The following is a 21299-nucleotide window of genomic DNA, read 5'->3' as shown; positions in this document are numbered from 1 at the left end:
GATAACGATACTTTTGGCGATATGACAAAACACTGAATTAGAAAAATTATTTAGAATTGTATTCTTGCATGCAATATGATATGGCTAACCGAGGTATTAAAAAAATATATATTTTATCAGATTTGTAACAGAAGTCAATGATCCAGAATGTCATGATACTAATAATATTAATAATGCACTCCAAATATCTTCATATATCCAGGATTAAAGTAAAATAAAGAATACTGGACTAGATATAATCTCAAGTCTCTAGTAGATACATAATGGGAAATAAGAACAGTGTGAATTTTTCTTTTGCTAAAAAACGGCAAAAAAAAGGAGTATTCTGATGTGATGATGTGATGTGATATGGCACAATATTTCAGGGTATAATATCGTTCACGATATTCAGATTTTTTGGCACAAAAAATAAATTAATTAATTAATAAAAATATATATATATATATATATATATATATATATATATATATATATTTATATTTATATATATTTATATTTATATATATATATATATATTTATATAGGCCAAGCTGCATAGAAATGCAACTGATACAAATCTGATCACTCAAACCACTTTAGGAGGTGGTCTAAATCCCTATCCGGACGAGATTAGTTTCTCAGGGGGACGTCTGTGCAAGATATTTCACACTTCTACTCAGTGATAAAACTTTTGCATCCAGACTGCTACTGAAAAAACAGGAGGAACAGTGAGCGTCTCCCCCCCCCCCCCCCCCTTCTTCCTCGGTCACATGACATCGTTTTCAGTAGCTCCTCCATTTCCACTCACTGTTGTGATTACGTGGAACTCTGGGGAAATGCGTACCCAAAGTGTAATTACGGTGCGTGGCAGTGGACAAATAGATATTTTATAAAACGAGAGGAGACTAAACTCAGAGATGTGCGTCCAGACGGGACTAAAATTTACAGAGGACCATGGAGTTCAGCGAAAAACACTAGATAATTCAGCGTGTAATTTTCTCAGAGGACGTCTAATAAAAACACATGCATGTTTTTTTTTCAGACAGGAATAGAATCACAAAGGACCCCCATAAAAGAGAAAATTACCCCAGGACCCCCAGAGAAACTAATCCCATCTGGATAGGGCTCAAAATGCATTTAAAACTAATCTGATCACTTAAACGACTTAAGGAGGTGGTCTGAGATGCTTTTAAAACTGCTACAAATGCCATCCATCGGACAAAGATGAAGATGGTCTGAGACACATTTAAAACAAATCAAATAACTTAATCCACCTAATTAGGTATTATTTTTTAATTGTGGACTTTAAATTAGGTACATTTGAGAATGCATGCCAATTAAGGAATGCCCTGATCTGGGTTCAAGAAATAATCCAGGCATATTTTGTGAATTTATGTTTATTAGTTGGGTTTATTATCTAGTTTATGGATGCTTGATCTGATCAGGGCTTTGTTGTGTCCGCAGGAGGAACTGATCCTGGAGCTGGTAAATGAGCCACACTGTAAACCCAAACTGTATGTGCACTCCTACCTGCGCAGCATCGTGGAGCTCGTGCTGGTCACACTGGTGGTAAGAGGTTGATTTACTTAGTTACTTTGACAATGTTCGGGAATGTAATTGTACAATTATTATATTACAGTTTTGCGTTCCTTTTAATAACGCAGGAATTTAGTTTTTACCACTTGTATCTTTCTCTCTGCAAAGCATGTTAAACTACCTTGAGTGTGTACAGTGGGGTGCAAAATTATTCATACCCCGTGAACTTTTTTCACAATTTGTTGCCTTACAACCGCAAATTTAAACATATTTTATTGGAATTTTAAGTAATAAACCATAAACACATAATTGAAGCACATAATTTTTGGAATTAAAATATAACACATGGTTTTCAAAATTTTAATCCCAAAAAAATCTGAAAGGTGTGCTATACAAAAGTATTCAGGCTCCTTTATTATGAAATCCCTAAATATAAAAAACAGTTCAATAAATTCCCAGTGCAATAAAGTCCAGCTGTAGCTGTGTGTAATTTAGTCTCAGTATAAATACAGCTGTTCTATGAAGGCCTAAGTGGTTTGTTAAAGAACACTAGAGACAGGTCAGAGATAAAGTTGTGGAGAAGACGTTTAAAGCAGGGTTTGATTTATAAAATCCTGAACATCCCAAAGAGCACTGGTCAATCAATCAGTCATCCATAAATGGAAAAGACATGGCCATGGTCCACCCAAACTGACAGATTGAGCAAGGAGAGCAGTGGTCAGAGAAGCGGCCAAAAGGCCCATGGTCACTCTGGAGGAGCTGCAGAGATCCATAGCTCAAGTGGGAGAATCTGTCCACAGGAAAACTAAGTCATGCACTCCACAAACGTGGCCTTTAAGGAAGAGTGGAAAGAAGAAAACGGTTGTTAAAAGAACTTTTGATTTAAATGCAAAGCGCAACATATAGCAAAAAGCAACATTTCTCATCACCCTGAACACACCATCCACACTGTGAAACATGGTGGTGGCAGCATCATGCTGTGGGGATGCTTTTTTTCAGCAGGGACAGGGAAATCTGGTCAGAGTTGAGGGGAAGGTAGATGGAGCTAAATTCATGACAATCCTTAAAGAAATCATGTTGGAGGGTGGAAAAGACTTGCGACTAGGAAGGAGATTCACCTTCCAGCAAGACAATGACCCTAAACATACAGCCAGAGATATGAAATCAAAGAATGTTTGTGTTACAATGACCCAGTCAAAGTCCTAAACCTGACCTAAATCCCATTGATCTTCTGTGGCAAGACATGAAAATTGCTTCATCCATGTTCAGCTGTTTTATAAAGAAGAATTGGGCAAAAATGTCAGTCTCTAGTTGTCCAAAGCTGGTAGAGACAAACCCTAAAATATTTTTTTGGCTGTAATTACAGTGGAAGTATTGATATGGGGTGCTTAATATGTTTTATCAGCACACTTTTTAGATTTTTAAAACCATGCATATTTTTTTTAATCCACTATATGTTCTATTATTATGTGCTACTTTGTGTTGGTCTCTTACTTAAAATCTCAATAAAATACATTTAAGTTTGTAGTTGTAAGGTATGGTGACAAAATCTACAAACAATTTCAAGGGGTATGATAACTTTTTTTCAAGCCACTGTAAATATAGTAAATAAGTACATTTACTATCTTACATTACGTTACAATACATTTACCATGCCTTGTTGCTGTGCGTAGCTGGTGGTGATCATAGGCCTGACGCACGTGCTGGTGATCTGCCGAGTCGCGTCTGCGATGCTGCTGTATGACAGTTCGTGGAAGTTCCTGAGTGAGAACGCCAGCGTGTTCGCAGTGATGCTGGGGGCAGTGGTGCACTACTTAACCATACAGATAATGACTAGGGTAAGAAAAAGGTGTCTGAAACTAGAATTACAAAAAAAAAAAAAAAAAAAAAGCTACACAGCAAAAAATCCCCTGAAGTACTGAATACTGAAGTCACTGAAACTATGAAGGAACAAAAGGAATCACATAGTAACTTAAAAGTGCTAAACAAACAAATATTTTGGGTGTGTTAACTTGCAGTTTTTGATACTGGGGTTCTGAGGAGAGCCAATTTTGATACATTTTTTGATGTTTTTTGCAACTGAACTTGATGTTTCTTTACTTAGTTGAGTATTTCTTGCCATAATCTGGATTAGAACATTACTCAAATAGAGCTATACCAACTCTACTCTACAATTGATGCTCTCAAGCACATGAAGAGGCAAGAAATTCAAGTAATTAAGTCTTGAGGAGTTACCAAAAAAAAAAAAAAATAAAAAAAAAATATATATATATATATATTTTTTTATATATTTATATATATATATATATATATATATATATATATATATATATATATATATATATATATATATATATATATATATATATATATATATATAAAGTTACCTAAAAAGGTAAATAATTCTTATAAAGATTAGTATTCCTCAAGCTAAAATAATCTTGCGCTTACAGTTAGGGCTGTAACTTGCAAATATTTTGAATATCGAATAATCTGTCTCTTTTTTTATTAGTCGATTATTCATCAAATTAAAAAGGGATTTTATTTAATATTTTTTATTTAATAGTGCTATACTGGCACTGCTTTCTTTGGCTTACAGTCACATTAGGGGTAGCGACTGTATTTATGTATATAACATAGACCCAATTAATTGATAATTAAATTAGTTGCCAAGATTTTTTTCACAATCCATTTTAATCTATTAGTTGTTGCAGCCCTACCTACATTGTTTAGTATGAAAATTTTTTTTTAGAAAATAAATCATATTTATTGCCTTAAAATAGGATCTTTTTATTTACTTATATTTAGTTTTTTGCAGTGTAAACGTGGTTTAGATGTACTTACAACTTGCCTATAAGCCTAGATCACTGGAGATTAATAAATTTGATTGATGATTTTGATCTGCTGTGTCTGCTTCTCTGTAATTATTGTCTCATTCTTTGCAGGTGAACAGATTTGTGGCCTTCAAACTGTGTTCAATCGGTATGTAGAAAGGTTGAAGGAACTACTGATGCATTACACTAATAATCTACAGCTTCTGTCTTGTTTAATTCAGTGGAATGCTGTTTATAGTCTTTGCCAGTTCTCAGGTAGCAGATGAGCAGGTTTGCTGGATAACTAGGTTGGATAATTGTGCAACAGTGACCTTCTGTTGAATATCTTGAATAACTTTATAATTATCCAGTACGTGTTCTCAGTTTACCACGGTATTCTCTGGTTCTGCAGAAAAGACTCGCTCCTTTGCGGCAACAGAGAGGAGCTTTACAGTGAAGATGTTCACCTTCCAGTTCTTCACTCTCTTTTCCTCGCTTATCTATGTGGCGTTCTTTCTGGGCAGGTAAGCAGTGTCTTATTTCACACAGACGCTCTCAGGTTACTCAGTGTTGGACCTGTTTCCTGTAACTGTATGTGCAGCAGTGTAAATCTCTGACCTTATGAGGAATCGACTTGGCTCTGGATTTTTAGGTATTGGATCAAATCTCAAATTTGCCTTCTGTTCTCTTGCACAATTTTAAAAAATAAACTGTAGGATTATTTTGAGTTAATCGAGCTAATCATATATTGTGTAGTCATCAGTGTTGAGCTTTGCAAAGTTCTTGGACCCTTAACTATTAAATCAGATCTGAGGTTTTCCTCAAACCTTGTGTTAACAAACATGTTCGATAAATCCTAAACAACTCTCTACAGATCTAAAAACAAAAGTAATGCTGCTTTAACACTGATCCGATAGGTCGATGCACATTAACACACTGCCCTCACCCTCCAACTGGTTGCATGTGGTTGTTGCAAAGGCGCTCCCTGCGTTGTCCAATGAAATCGTTTTAATCAATGGGAAATGGGTTTTATACAAGCTTTATTTTTATTCTTATAAAACGAATAAATATAAATGTAAATTTATGAATAAATGTTCGATTTATTGAACAAAAGCAAACTTTTCCAAATAAATTATATATTTAATGATTTCAAAACCCACCAGAGACCCCAACAATCTCAGCACCCTTTTTCCACACTGTATTACGCTGATCAGAGTCCTTGTAAATCAGCAGAGATAAAGGACAGGGAAGCCTGAAACTGCAATGATTAGCTTTTCTGCCATTCTTCTCTAGAACGCTTGAAAGCGGAACTAAAATGTTTTCATACATTGCGCTGAGAACACGAATTAGGCAAATACCTGCTCTCTGATTGGATATATCATGTTTGAGCGATTCCTTTTCATCACATCGCATTGCGTCCCCCAGACTCGATGCGCCGAACCCGCATGGCTGTTTGATTACTTAAAAATTAATAGAATATATCACTGTGCATTGATGTGATCGAACAGATTAAATGCAGCGTAAATAATGCTTACTGAGGTAGGGTAAAGCATTACTGTTTCTACAGTGCAGACTTTTCATTAAAAATGGCAGTTCAGGGGAACTGTGGAAGTCAAGATTAAGTCTGGAAGGCCAGGAAAGCTCTGTAAGAAAATATCTAATATATTGGCAACTCCTGTGTGACTGCAAAGGGCCTGCATAAAAGCTCAGAGTCAAGGAGATGGTGCACCGTTCCGCTGTGCAGCATTGCTTTGCACAGCCACTTGACTTTGCATCTTTACGTCTAGAGAAGCCAGATGAGTTGTGAAGACGAGTGCTGTGGACTGTGTGAAGCACAGGGGTGGATCATGTTGGAGTCATGTTTTGGATTTGTGCTGCTGCCAGTGGCATTGGTAATATTGCAGGAGTGGAGAGAAAAGTGGATCGAATAAAATATCAGCAATTTCTGGATGCAAATGTCAGACCATCTAAGAAAATAAAGGCACCAAAGAGATGATGATATGAACAAAATGTACCTTCAAAAGTTTAGGATCTTAAGAGCTAAAAGCTTAGCTTACCAAAATAAAATAACATGCACCTAATTGTTACAAATATTTATATAATCAGTTATATAATCAACACATTATTTCTCTGTTGTCTGTGTAAAAAACTTTGCTAAGTGACCACTTCTTCTTTTAACAGGATTAATGGCTACCCAGGAAACTATGTGCGGATAGCAGGGAACTGGAGACTGGAAGAGGTAAGATTATTATATTATATACAGAGTATTAAGTGTCATTCATTATTTTACAAGCTTTAAGGGTTTTGCACCCATTAAAAAAACACTTTTTGCTTGTTTGCTTTCACACAGAAGAATTCCATTTGAACAATTAAATTAGTGTTGATTTTTTGTACATAAAAACTCAAAGCAGCAAATGGCACTGGAATCATCATGAACACAATTAAATTAAATCAAATTTCAATTAAAATTAATATAAAATAAAATGTATTCATCTAGCTCTTTTTACAACTGATGTTGTTGCAAAGCAGCTTTACAGAAATGTGGCATCAGGACAGAGAATCAGACAAAACATTGAAAATGGAATACAGAATCCCTGTTAACCAACATAGGTAAGGAAAAAAAAACCTTGGGAGGAACCAAGGCTAATATATAAGGACTGGTGCTGCATGTAGTTTGAGACATAAGCTTATTTTGAGGAAAAAAATACAAAATTTTCTTACTAAATTTAAATTCTAAATTAAGACTGAATTTAAGATTTAATATTCCTCAAATAACCAAAAGAAAAGCTTTTTACTGAATTTCTAAATATAATTTTGAATATTCAGAAGTTTATCTGGGCTCTTATAGATTAAACCCCACATTACCTATTTCAGGAGCAACAGAGATTGGTTCTTTGCACTGCCCTTTTATTCAGCACTGATTTTTATTTATCTGTTTCTGTTGTGTTTCAGTGTCATCCCAGTGGCTGCCTTACTGATCTCTTCATCCAAATGGCCATCATTCTGGTCCTCAAACAAACCATCAGCAACATATTTGAGTTCGCTGGGCCGTAAGTTCAGTATTTCACTATTAATGTGCTTGTAAAAAAAAAAAAAAAAATTATTTCCTAAGATATTCACACAGAAAAAGGCAAAAAAAAAAAAAGGTTTTTTTTTTGTTTTTTGTTTTTTTACTACATTGTAAATGAACAGTTAAGTCACCCAGACTGTAAAGGAACACATAAAGAATCATGTAGTAACTTAAGCATTAAACAAATCAAAATAACTTGTGGTTTCTGAGGCTGGTAACTCTGAGTTTATCCTGTACAACAGAGGGAACTCATGCTCTTCCATTTCTGGGGTGGTCCTGATGAGTGCCAGTTTCATCATGACACTTCTGATGGTCTATCAAGCATTTTTTTCCTTTACTTAGTTGAGTAGTTATTGCCATAATATGGATTAGAACATTACTCAATAATGAGATCTTGGATGTAATCCCCTAGCTTTGTCTTGAGATTAAAATAAAAAAAATTAAAATTAAAAATAATTAAGGAAAGTGGCTAAACTACATTAACACCTGACTGCACCTGGCTGTATTTAATACTGGAGAATTCTATCCCCTGGTTTCTATGTATGTATGCATGTGTACATATATTTGCATGTGTGTATGTATATGTATAAAATGTTCATTTCTGTGCATCCTTAATGCCAGAAGCATTTTTACAAATTATACAAATAAGTAGGAATTGGTCATTAATGCTTCTTGGCTGTATTTTTTTTTTTTTTGTTCTGATCAGTTTTAACTTAGTTGTCTATCATTTTTAATAGTTGGCTGAAGCTCTGTCTGAAGAGGACAGTGTTCAGAAAGCAGCTCAGGAAGTGTGGGAACTGCTACCGGAAGGCATGTCGAGAAGGCGGAGCTGACATTGAGCCATGTGACATCTGCAACCTCCGTGATTGGCTGAAGAACTACCATCTCAACACTGTCAATGCCTTCAGCCTGTTTAATGAGTTCTTAGAAATGGGTGGGTCCTTTTAAAAGAATAACAATTTATTATTAAGCATTTTTCTCCCTTTCAGTTATGTGCTGTTTAAAGGTCAAATCTGATATTCACCTTCTTAACCAGGAAGTGGTCATAATATTGTGACTTAACTGCTTAAAGGAGAAATCTAATATAAACTGTATTTGTTTTGTAGTGAAATATGATAACTAGTACTAACTTTTGTCTAATTGCCCACCTCCATACTCCCCCAACATTCTGAAATATAGAGCTTTTAGCCGATGCTCCCAACAGCCTTACAATGCTAGTGATGGGGACATAGCATTACCCATGCAAATAAATCACTGTTTTAACACCATTGAAAAACTTTAAGCAGCTCCACACTTCACTTGTAGAATTCCGAGGCCCTGACATTAAATCAATCAATCATTCAACCTTTATTATCACTCGGAAATACATTGAGGGTGACAATCATATACAATGTTGCCCAGCATTTACAATACAAAAGGGATAAAAAAAAAAGAAAAAAACAATGGAAAAAAGTAAAAAAAAAAAAAAAATGTATATAAATTAAATAAATTAAAAACTAATTTTTAAATCAACATTTAATATATATGAATAAAATATATATGTAAAAAAAAAAAACGAAAATTCTAAAATATCTTAAAAACAAATTGACACACAAAAAGTAAAGCATTTATAAAATATAAAAAAGGTTAAAATTAAAAGAAATAAAAAAATAAAAATAAAGTAAAATTATAAGTATGATGAGATAAATAAATAATAATGAACTAAGAACATAATCAAAATATAAAACATTAAAAAAAGTAATTATGATTAAATAAAACTATACACTTTAAAATTAGGCACTGAGAACTTTTAAAAGTGGTACAGGTAGATTTATTTATTTTTTTTATTTTATTTAAGTCGACGTATTAGCACAAACATATAGGTAGCATAGGGGAAGAGATTGCAAAATTGATTGGAAATGGAAATGCATGCATATTATGGAGGCATTTTCAGCAAAAACTGGAACATCGGCTAAAACCCTGTATTTTGGAATGCCTGGGGGTAAATTGAGGTAGGCTATTCGGCAAATGTTTGTACTCGTTATCATGTTTTACTACAACCCAAGTTAATTTCACACCAGCCGTGAGACTGCTGCACACCACAACCATGAAGAAGAGAATAACGACCCACCATCTTTATATCTGTGGGGTCCTGAATATTTAAGAACTGGGTGAAAGAAGGATAGTAATAAAGTATACTGATAAACAGATACAGAACTACAGTGTGTAATTATTAAACAACTTCAAAATGTCACTGAAACAAGGAGGACGTCATAATGTTACGTTTGATCTGTGTATATTATAACTGATTAGAAATCCTATGTTTATTTCTGTAAAAATCCTATATCTTACATACACATACTCACTAAAAAAAATATACCACATATTCAATGTTCTATTAGACTATTAGACTCTGATTTGCACTGATGATGCTCTCTCTCCTCTCTGCAGTGATTCAGTTCAGTTTCACCACCATCTTCGTGGCAGCTTTTCCCCTGGCTCCATTATTGGCTTTCATTAACAACATATTTGAGATCCGACTAGATGCCATCAAGATGCTGCGTCTGGAGCGGCGGATAGTGCCAAAGAAAACCAACGATATTGGTAAGCCAAGATGGCAGTAAAAGATACAGTACCAGTCAAAAGTTTCTCATTTAATGTAATTTCTATCTTTTTATGATGCTTTTTTACATTGTAAATTTAATATTGACTATACTAAAGCTGTACAGGAACATGTGCTGAATTATTAATTAAAAAGCAATAATGTTTAACAGTAATTTAGATATTAATAAATTTATATTGCTACTAAAGCTGCAACTAATGATTATTTTGTTAGTCAACTAAGCTGATAATTTTTTCCGATTAGTCAGCGATCAGCGATTTATTTCTGCCATGTACTCCAGCTTTAAAAACAATAGAAACGGGGCGTCGAGTGGTCCAGGGTTCTAAAGCGCTGCCACTATGAGCGGGAAGTCACTGGTTTGAACCCCCGCTCTTGCAGCTTTGACATCAAGCTGCCGGCGCTCAGAGGGAGCACAATTGGCCCTGCTCCCTCCGGGTGGGTAGATGGCGCTCTCTCCCCACATCACTCCTAGGATGATGTCTGCATCACAGGGCTTCTGTGAGCTGATGTACCGGAGCCGAGCCGCTGTGCTTTCCTCCAAGTGCGCTGTGATGCTTCTTGGCAATGCTGCATCAGCAGCAGCTCAAAAAGAAGGGGTGGATGACTTCACATGTATCAGAGGAAGCACGTGTTAGTCTTCACCCTCCTGTTGTGTTGGGGCATTGCTAGTGATAGGGGGAGTATATAATTTTATAAAATTATAAAAAAAAAAAAATTAGAAACAGCTTAACATTAAGATTTAGAAGCCATTTACTTTACTTGTAAACACATTACTTGTGTAATGTGGTACAGTTACAAATTACCGGTCAGTCAACCATGAAATTTGTAGTCGACAAATTAAAAAAAATCGACATTGTTGATTATATCGACTAATCGTTGCAGCCCTAATTGCTATATACCCTGAAGAACCTGAAGTTATATCCAAATTTCATTTCTGTAGTATTCTTCACATGAAAATAAATAATGAAATATTTGCAGAAATGTGAGGGATGTACTTATTTTTGCTGAGTATCGCATAATATAAATACTGTCATGCAAAAACCTCATATACCTCATATAAAATTTTCTATTTATGTCCATTTTACGTACATATTTTATTCATTTATATTAAATGCTGATTAAAAAAATTGTATTTATTTTATTATTTTGTAGTTTTTTGTTCCTTATTATTTTATTTTTTTTATTAAATGTTTTTTAAACCGTTTTAAACTGTAAATACTCGGCTGATTGATCTCCAAAACCACCTTAGCTTTCAGTTGAACAAAAAAAAAGGTCTCAGTTGTAAAAAGCAGTCATTTTAACCATATTTACTGATTCATTTATCATTAAATTCAACTTCTAGATTTATATTATGTCAGCAGTAGAAAACTACAAAGTGGTGATGCATAGTTTTGTCCTAGTTGTAAAGTATATGTGTGTATGTTGTACGCAGGTGTCTGGACTAAAGTATTGGAGGCGATTGGGGTGATGGCAGTCATTGCTAACGGGCTAGTGATCGGCATTTCATCGGAATTTGTTCCTCGTCTGGTTTATCGGTACCGTTACGGACCCTGTGCCAATGGAACAGCCACAGATATACAGTCAGTATCCGTTCACTTACTCATTTGTTTATAATAAGTCATTAAATACATAAAGCTTTATCTTGCCTGTGTTTATATCAGGTGTATGTCGGGATATATTGGCTACACTCTCACCACTGCATACACGTCCGACCAAAAAGTTAGACAGGACTTCACCTTTGATCAGATGCTCAATAACACGTATTGCAGGTGAGTTTCTGTGTGAGATGTTAAGATTAATATTATATTAAATGTATGAAATGTCGTATTTTCCTATAGAAAAGTTTATAGCTCTCAGCATGCCACCACGTAAGATGTATTCATTTATATTAATGAAATATATTATTAATTTAGGTTAGCATTTGGTTTATAGGTATTTTAAAGAAAAACTTACCTCTTGTATATTTTAATAGCTATATATTTTTGTTTGTTTTTTATATAGCTATATGAATGTTAAATTGTTTTTTTGGGTGACTGTTGCAGACAGTACACTGGACTAGTATAGTGTACCATGACTTGTGGCATGTCACATGGAAGCTAAATGATGCTGCACTAGCCTGTGGGATATGCCTAATTTGGTTTCCTGCAACCTTTCTTTTTTTCCTTCCTCTCTCACTCCATTCCCATTTCCTTCCTTCCTTGCCTCCCTCCTCTATATTCTTTCTTTCCTTCATTCTGTCCTTTCTTTCCTTCATCCTACCCTTTTTTCCCTCCTTTCTATTTTACCTGTCTTACTTCCTTTCCTTCTCTTTCTTTCTTTATCCCCTCACTTACCTGTCCTTCACACCTGTCTTCTACTCCACTTTTTCGCCTTCCTTCTTTCTTTCCACTAGTATTATGTCCATGTAGGATACGCTTGTAAGGTTTGCTGCATTCCTGTTTCCTTCCTCCCTTCACTCGTTCCTTTCTCTCTCCTTTACTTCATTTTCTTTCCTCATTCTCTCCTTCCTTTGTCCTGTCCTTTTAACTTCCTTATTTCCTTTCCCCATTCTCTCCTCCCTCTCTCACTTCCTTTTCCCTTATTTCCTTCCTCTTTCCTGTTCTTCTAACTTACTTCATTTCCTTTTTCTGGTCTCTTTCTTCATTTTCTCTTTTCCTTTTTAACAATGTTAAAAAAAACAGCAAAACTTCAGAAACTCCCCTTTTGGGTCTTATTCATAAAGAACCTAGTCATCTTGCCATGAGCACATCTTACACAGGTGTCATCCACTAAGGTAACACCTTCTGATCAGTTTATCTACGGCTGTCCCATGACTTCTGGCATGTCTGTGTAGATAACAATGGATATGTCTTACAACGGGTTCTCTGTTCTTATAGAATGAGAAAAGCTAATAAAGCCTCTTGATTTTTAATTATTAAGAGAAATTGGAACTTATGAAGCAAGAATAGGAATTTCCTACATGGGCTCCCCCTACAGTTGGGAAATGGAAATTGTGATTTTTATCCATTGCAAAAAAAACAGGAGAAAACATATTAGAAACATTTTAAAATGATTTTTCATGAACAATTACATGATGTATACATACAAGATAATTATTTTGTCACTCTGCAGTTACAAGGACTACCGCAATGAGAATGACCACAGTTTCACCTCGCAGTACTGGCTCATACTCGCCGCACGGTTTGCCTTCGTTATCTTGTTTGAGGTACGTCATACAGGCATTAAAACCACAGGCATTGGGTCATTTCCTTTTTTTCTTTTTTAATCTTTAATGTAAGCAAGCAGTTCATTAAGAACCTCTCTTCTTTCGTTTTTCATTTCTTTGCTGTTTTATAACCTTTTACATAAAGTGAGTCATTGTGAGTGAGTATATTAAAACTAAAATATAGTCTACAACTAGTAAATTACATTTTAAATAAGCCAATTACAAGTTTAAGTTAGACGTTTTAAAAAAAAATGTTCAGTGTAGAGTAATGACAACTTCAATCGAATGATTAAATTAACGTAGCAGGTTCAGTGGTTTAAAGATACACTAGGCAATGCTAATGACTGCTGTTAATGAATGACAGTAGAAGTCTGTAATGAAATGGTATAAATGGCTTCATGGCCGCACTGACTGAAGTATTTATTCTTCACACTGTAAAGGATGTTCTGCTCTGTCTCTGCAGCACGTGGTGGTGATCTGTAAGTTTATAGTTGCCTGGTTTGTGCCGGATAATCCGTTACAAGTGAAGAACAGCCGACTCAGCGACAAACTGTTCCGACTCAAAGATGAACTGTGGTGAGTAACTTTAATACAGTTATTATATTTTATTTCATCTAGGCTTCCTTTTTCTTCTTTTCCTCTCTCTTCATGTCTTTCTTTATTGCTACCTCCTTTCCTTTCTTCTTTCCCTTCTCTACCTTACTTACTTCTTTCCTTTCATTCATTGCTTCCTTTCTCCCTTCTGTTTTTATTTATACCCTCACTTGCCTGTCCTCCATCCATCTCTCCAGCCCCCCTTTCTTTCCTTCCATTCATTCCCTCTTTCCCTGCTTGCATACCTCCCTTCTTTTTTCTTTACTGTCTTTAATTCCTTAGCTTCCTTTCTTCCTTTCTCCCTCTCTCCTACCTTTCTTTCTCCCTTGCCTCAATCTTTCACATTTTCACCCCCCTCCCTCCCTCCCTCTTTCTTACATTCCTCCCTACCTCCCTCTTCCTTACATCCATCCCTCTCTCCCTCTTCCTTACATCCCTCCCTCCCTCCATTCCCCTTGCCTCTCTCCCTCCCTCCATCCCTTTTCCTTACCTCCCTTCCTCCATCCCTCTTCCCTCTCTCCCTTCTTCCTTCCTTTTCTCCATCCCTCTTCTCTCTCTCCCTTCTTCCTTCCTTTTCTCCTTCCTTCCCTTCTTCTCTCCTTTCCTCCTTCCCTCTCCCTCCTTCCCTTCCTCCCTCTCTCCTTCCTGCCTTTTTCCTCCCTCTCTTCTCCCCTATTTCCTACCTCTCTCCATCCTATCTTCCCTTTTTCTTTATTTTATTTAATTCCCTAGCTTCCTTTTTTTCTCCGTTCCTCCCTCCTACTTTTCTTCCTCCCTTTTCTCTCTCCCCTATTTTTTCCTCCCTCTCTCCTCTCTTTTTTTCTGACAGTAAGTGGATGATTTGTTCTCTCTCTCTGTTGTTAGGGAGTTGAGTCAGAAATATGATAATCGCTCTACGGATGTTTAACGATTGAAGGACTAATTTGACGGCTCTTCTTGAACTGGGTGTCTGAAAGGACTAAAGCTGCACAGAGACTGGATTTAAACCGTTTAAGCCATTACTTCCAGCTCCACTGGAGGTCGGAACCTCGTTGCCATATATATTATCTTATGTTTATATTGTACATTGTTTTGTTTTGCATATTCAGTCTGGTTTAAATGGAAAACCTTTTAAGATATCTTTATTTAAACTGTTTAATACTGCTGGTATATATTTTAATGCACATATACTGTTTGTTGGATTTTATATATTGGGGAGAATAAAACACAAAATGTGACCTGTAAAAAATGTTTGTATTTTTTCCAATATATCAAATCCAGCAAATAAATAGGAACTGTGCTTTAAAAAGTGATATAAAGTGGGGTTTCACAGGGAGCAGTAAGAGCTTATGTGGCTGCTTTGTGCACAGCTATAACTTGTGAATGTGTTTTATATATGGGAAATATTACCACAGCTTCCTGCTAAACCTCATTCTAAAGCCATTCTTTATTACTTCCAAGCATATCAGTCCCTTTCTCTTTAAATATTTTACCTTACTGGTTGTTTTTGTGCCTTTTATTTGTATTATATATGGAAATATGTCAGTGTATTTCTTCACTGTAAGTAAATGCAGATGCTTTTGGCTTTTGTCATTGCCTACACAAAAGAAAAGGAGCTTAAAACTGTTTAAAACGTTATTTTTAAATTTACAATGTATAGAGAGACTACACACCCATGTATAACTTCAAAATGTTCAGAAATAAGAATTTAGACAAGAGGTAAAACATTTGATGGATATTAATGGATCTAAAAAAGGAAGAATGTAGGGGTGGGCGATATGGCTCTAAAATAATATCATGATATTTCAGGGTATTTTTGCGATAGTGATATACTTGGCGATATAGGAAAACTAAAATAATTCATTCATTTCAGGAATATAGTATAATAGTATAACAGAATAATCATAATGTGGGAAAATAAATAATATAGCATAAAATAATATAATGCAACAAAAAATATTGCAGAATATTTAGTGCATGCATTTAAAAACTGCAAACTAAAACACTGTCACGATATATTGTATACAATATAATATTGCCCACCCCTATTTTTTTTAATATTCAGTTTTCGTTTTTCCAACAGCAAATTAATCATCTCAAAGTTCAAAATCATGGATAACAAAAAATACCTTAATTACTTTCAAATTAAAGAAAAATATTAAATGTTACCTCTGTCATAAAATCCTTCTTTTAAATGATTTTAAAAACAGACTTAATTTTATGCATCTAAATTATTTTATCTAAAAATTATCAGTTTTGAAATTAAATCAAATTTATTTATCTAACGTATTTTTTTCACCAGCAAATTTCACCTTATCACAAACTTCAAACGTATGATTTTCACATAAATTGTATATTGTGCTTTTTTTTTTTTTTTGACCGTTCAATTTACTTTAAATATAGTGATTAAGTGCAGATTTCAATGCTGTACAAATATCAGCTTTAAAAAGTGCAGATGTGCGCTCCAAGTACTCCAAGGACTTGTGCAGATTGCCTCCTCATTGTGACAGTGGAGACCAGACCATATATAAGACTGGATACCAGTGAAGAAGATACCAGTGCCCTCCCTGGGTTGTTCCTTCCTCATGCTGTATGTGCCTTAGTGCAGGTTTACTTACTTACTTTACCATGTACTGGTTTTACCTTTTACTCCAGAACTGTCTTATTCTACTGTATTGTTCATCCGAGAGGACAGATCTGCTTTGTTTAAGTGACATTATTAAATTATGGTTGTGCAAACAGGTGAACTGCTCTCCTATTCCTTTTTTTAATTTTTTTTTATTAAGATGCTTTAATTCGTCACCATTCTTCATCTTGAGAGAATTCATATTTTAGTATTTTTGTGATTTTTACCAGTTTCAACATTTTCCTATATCATTTTGTATATGCTATTTTAAGTGATGATACTGGGAAAATATATATTGTTCACTGTTCAATTTACTCAAACATATACCTATAATTAGCAATAGCATCACTGCTACTGTGATACTGGAAGAATGACCAGAGCACGTTTAAAACATTTAATATTGTTTAGGAAAGTTTTATTTTATACATACATACATACATACATACATACATAATTATTATTATTATTATTATTATTATTATTATTATTATTATTATTTTTAATTCAGTGTGGTATTTGATAATATATTAATTTTGAGAGTAAAAAGGATTTGAAAAAGAATAAGTAATTTTTTTAAGGGGTAACTAGTTAATTTTTGGAACTTTAAAATGAACTATTAGTGTGCTGTGAACTAGTTAATATAAATTAGTATAAACTGAACATGAGCAGTAAAGATTAATAAATAAAAATATTGATTATTTTCTTCTACAGAGACATCTGTCAACAGGTAAAACATAATATAACATTATTATTTAATATGTATTAATATTAGGCAATTTTTTAATTCAGTTCATGAACAGTCAGTTCTTAAAAGTTGAGTGTTAAAAGCAAGACTGAGCTCTGTCCTCCACTTTTTTATTTAAAATTTTAGTGGGTAAATCTTGGATAATGTCCACTTATTTCATGAGTTTTATAAATATAAGTTTTACGGGGAAAAAAAATACCCAGAAAGTTTTGGAAAAGTCATGGAAATATGATCTACAAATCTTTGTGTTTCAGTTTATTGATGAAGAAAATTTATTTTAAGATAACATACGTCAGCTCCGAGTTAATTCAGTAATTTAGCTCTACACAATGGAGCTCTCGGGATCTGACACATTTTATTATTAAAAATTATGTTTCAGCATTTTTATCAGATTCATTTTAGGCCTAATTAAAAAAAATGTTTATAGTTTTAGTTGGTTTTATTGCCAACTAAATGTCTGCACTGATGTTTTAAGAATCATATGGTCATGAAAATTTGTCTTTGCATAGGACTAGGATGCATGGAAAAGTCATGAGAAAAACATGGAAATGTATTGGTTAAAAAGTGTATGAACCCTGATGTTAAGTCTTTGTTAAAAATCCCAGACCTTAAACTGAAAAAGGGGCTACCTTATTATATATATATTATAATAAATAACCAACTTATATTTATTTATTTTTTTACTTTATAAAATAATTTTATATTTAGCCATATATCTGTTGTCATATATCTCTGCCTGTGCAGAAGTGTAGATCCAAAATAGAGGGTTTCCATCACTGGATTTCCTCAAATTTAAGCTTTCAACCCCTTCATTCCCCAGCGTCCACAAGATGTCAGTGTTATTGCATTTCTGCATGCACAGCAATTTCCCCCTCCCAACACATCCATTAAATGTTTGTGTCCTGCTGCTGTAATTCCATGGTAACTGCTGAATTATGGGACTCCCTGCTCCTTTCTCAGTAGAAACCCTTTTCCCTTTAGAACATTAGAACAAAGGGAGTAAAACGATTTACACCAGCTTACATAACACCGGGGTTATTAAAGTTTAGTAAAATCTGAATCTGTGTTTTACCAGTTTAGCAGCCAGTTTAGTGACCTACAGCTCAGATCTTCTGATCCTAGCAAAAGATAATCCAGATGATAACTGAGTTATTTATAATACTTTAATCCCGTGAAGTATTTTAGCCATGTAGTTTCACATACAGTATGTCGTCTTAACTCTTTCAGGCAGGTACAATTATTATTTTTTATTTATTTACGGATACAGATTACATATATCAAAACAGTTGAGTGTTTAGACACACCTCTCCTTATTTAATGTTTTGTCCAGTTTCTACATTGATTAAAGACGCGATACCACAAAATGTTAGTCCTCCACATAAATATCGTGGGGACGATAGAAAAGTGTCTATCGTGCTACTTACCTTCTATCGTCCCTATCGTTTCTACAGTCATTTCATCAATTATTCATGCAAATATATAAAGTAAGCTACAATGAAATGTATTGGCGTGGTCACTTTGCATAAACTTGGTTTATATAAGTGATAATGTAATCTTTGCAAAAAATAAAAAATAAATAAATATGTGGTTTCATAATGTGGTTTTGGGTTTTGCACATGACGCTGCTTTACCTTATTTGACGGTCACGCGCGAGGACACGCCGATTTGCGACGTGCTTTACGTTATTAAACTCAGCCTCTCGTTGGCTGATCATGTGACCTTAAGTATTTGGAGTGTTCTCATTGGTTGTTTTGTAATCATGTGTGTTTTAAAAGCTGGAATGCTATTAACGTTTGTCTTTTAACCCTGATGAAGGTCTGAGCGCCGAAACGCGTTGGTTATTCTTGTATTGCTAATAAATCAGAAATTCTCCAGTCAACAAGTGCTGCTGGTTTTTACCATTTTTTAAACAATAGAATTCTTAGAAAGACGGCAGAATGAGTAACCTGGATTAAGTCTGAACCCCCACAATTTAAGTCTGGCCACATGGCATTAACAACTCTTGCTCTGGCATTTTAAACACTGGATCTGGAATGTATATTGTATATATGAAATGGCAATGTGTTTAAGTTTAGTACAATGGTCTCAGTGAAGAAATGCAGTAGATTACCTAAATATATTTCCAAACTTTGGGAGAAATGTCTCCATTCTGTAGAGACACTCCCCTCCTGCTGTGTTTTGAAATGCCCTGTGATGGTCAAAGGTATCCAAATATAAATAGTGCCAAATTCCAATTTACATGTAAATAAAACGTGTTCTGACCTGGTTGGACATTTACTGGAAGCACAGGGGCAAAGTCTCAGAGTTAGTCTGGTTGAATGAGACCTTTCATTTTTCAAATGCACCAAACAATATATTTTTATTTGTTATCTTGTTTGATTTGGTCTTTTGGGTTATCTTAAAAAAAGTGTCTTATTGATTGGAGGCAATAAACTGTTACAACAAACTTACAATAAACTGTTAATCTGTTGCTGAGATACTTTTTAAACTTTCTAAACTTTTATAATTATATAGTGAGTTTGACTGGGCACTATATTAATTTGGGGAGACGTCTGCAAAAAATATTTCACACTTCTACTCAGTGATAAAACTCTACCGGAGGACCACGAAGTTCAGAGAAAAACAGTAGATAATTCAGCCTGTAAATTTCTCAGAGGAAGTCTGAGAAAACCACATTCATGGCTGTTTCAGATGGGAATAAAATAACAGAGGTCCCCCCCATTTTTCAGATGCACCAAACAATATTTTTTATTTGTTATCTTGTTTGATTTGGTCTTTTGGGTTACCTTAGAAAAAGTGTCTCATTGATTGGAGGCCTATTTCTGTGACAAAAAAAAAATAATAATAATCTGTTGCGATACTGTTAAGATACAATTTTTTTTAGTAGGTCTGTGGTCTGAGATTCTTTAAAGTTCTAAACATTTATAGTTATATAATGAGTTTAACTGGGCACTATACCACACTATATAGTGTAAATAATTGTGGACAGATAGCTATTTTATTAAACCTGAGGTGATGAAACTCATCAACTCAAGATGTGGATCTGGACGGGACTAAAATTACCGGAGGACCACGGAGGTTAGAGAAAAACTAGATAATTCAGCCTGCAAATTTCTCAGAGGACGTCTGAGAAAAACACATACATGGCTGTTTCAGACGGGAATAAAATAACAGAGGACCCCCCATAAAAGGGAAAATTACCCCAGGACAACCTGAGAAACTAATCCCATCCAGAGGGAAATAGAAGTATTGAATTTTATGTTCTGTAACCACTCGTATAGACTTAGTTGTGGACCAGGCACCGGGCTATTTTCATGTGTTATGTAGTATTTTGATTTTTTTCTAGCTTTTATTCCCATATCTCCCATCAACAAACTATTGAACCAGACCTGGTCCTATAAGACAGAACCTAACTTTTAGGAGGTGTGCTAATGATAATGGTTAATTGTTAACTTTTACCTAGTTGGTATTCATAAATTAAAGTAAGTGGTTAAAATTAATATCTTACCTAAATATCAATTAAAGTACCAGAAAGACGAACCATGCATTAGTTAGTTAGACATGACATAGGCCTGTTGTCTCTAGTCTTTAAAACTATTGTCTTCAAACAGAAAATTAAAAGTAAGTACATTAAATAACATACAAAATAGGCTGCTTTCATGAATGTCGCAATATCATCTAAAATATTTTGATGATATTGTTGTGTATAATACAATATGGAACACCCCTATTTAGAACTCCACCGGAAACCATTTAACCCCAGAATACATTAATATGTTTGAGAAAAATGTCCTATTTAAAAACACTTGTGTTTAAAAAGTGACTGCCGTGCCTTAAACGGTTAAGAAATGCAATTTAGTAATCTAGTACACGTCAACCTAGCAATAAATCATTTAGTCAAATGTTTAAAATTTAACATTTAATCAATTCCTGTGCATGTGACACAAGATATTTCCGGGTTTTTTTTCAGAGCACATATTTCTAGATGTGGTGTGTGTGAGGCTTATTTTCACTGTGATAAACATTCTTGGCCAGCTCCACACTAACCAAATGCTCATCTAAATTGTTTTGGTGTTGACTGGAGAAGCTTATTTTCAGTAGTTTGGGTGGAAACTCTCGTTTTCACAACCATCGACTTTAATGTTTAACG

General features: G+C 34.5%; 2 protein-coding genes across 2 annotated transcripts in view; one reads left to right on the top strand and one right to left on the bottom strand.

Annotated features, from left to right (window-relative positions):
- ano9b (anoctamin 9b) overlaps positions 1-16525 on the top strand; it is a 35753-nt gene extending 19228 nt beyond the window's left edge. The window contains exons 12-24 of the mRNA XM_022667075.2: positions 1444-1548; positions 3189-3353; positions 4461-4497; positions 4741-4852; positions 6510-6567; positions 7281-7378; positions 8136-8332; positions 9829-9981; positions 11433-11580; positions 11662-11769; positions 13112-13205; positions 13669-13781; positions 14664-16525. Coding sequence (XP_022522796.2) covers positions 1444-1548; positions 3189-3353; positions 4461-4497; positions 4741-4852; positions 6510-6567; positions 7281-7378; positions 8136-8332; positions 9829-9981; positions 11433-11580; positions 11662-11769; positions 13112-13205; positions 13669-13781; positions 14664-14706 — 1431 coding nt within the window. The 3' untranslated portion in view covers positions 14707-16525. The remainder of the gene's footprint in view (positions 1-1443; positions 1549-3188; positions 3354-4460; positions 4498-4740; positions 4853-6509; positions 6568-7280; positions 7379-8135; positions 8333-9828; positions 9982-11432; positions 11581-11661; positions 11770-13111; positions 13206-13668; positions 13782-14663) is intronic.
- pkp3b (plakophilin 3b) overlaps positions 1-21299 on the bottom strand; it is a 209806-nt gene that overhangs the window by 133154 nt on the left and 55353 nt on the right. The gene's annotated exons all lie outside the window — the stretch shown is intronic.

Source organism: Astyanax mexicanus, chromosome 23, assembly GCF_023375975.1.
Source record: "Astyanax mexicanus isolate ESR-SI-001 chromosome 23, AstMex3_surface, whole genome shotgun sequence".
Classification (NCBI taxonomy): Eukaryota; Metazoa; Chordata; class Actinopteri; order Characiformes; family Acestrorhamphidae; genus Astyanax; species Astyanax mexicanus.
This window is presented reverse-complemented; position numbering and strand designations above follow the sequence as displayed.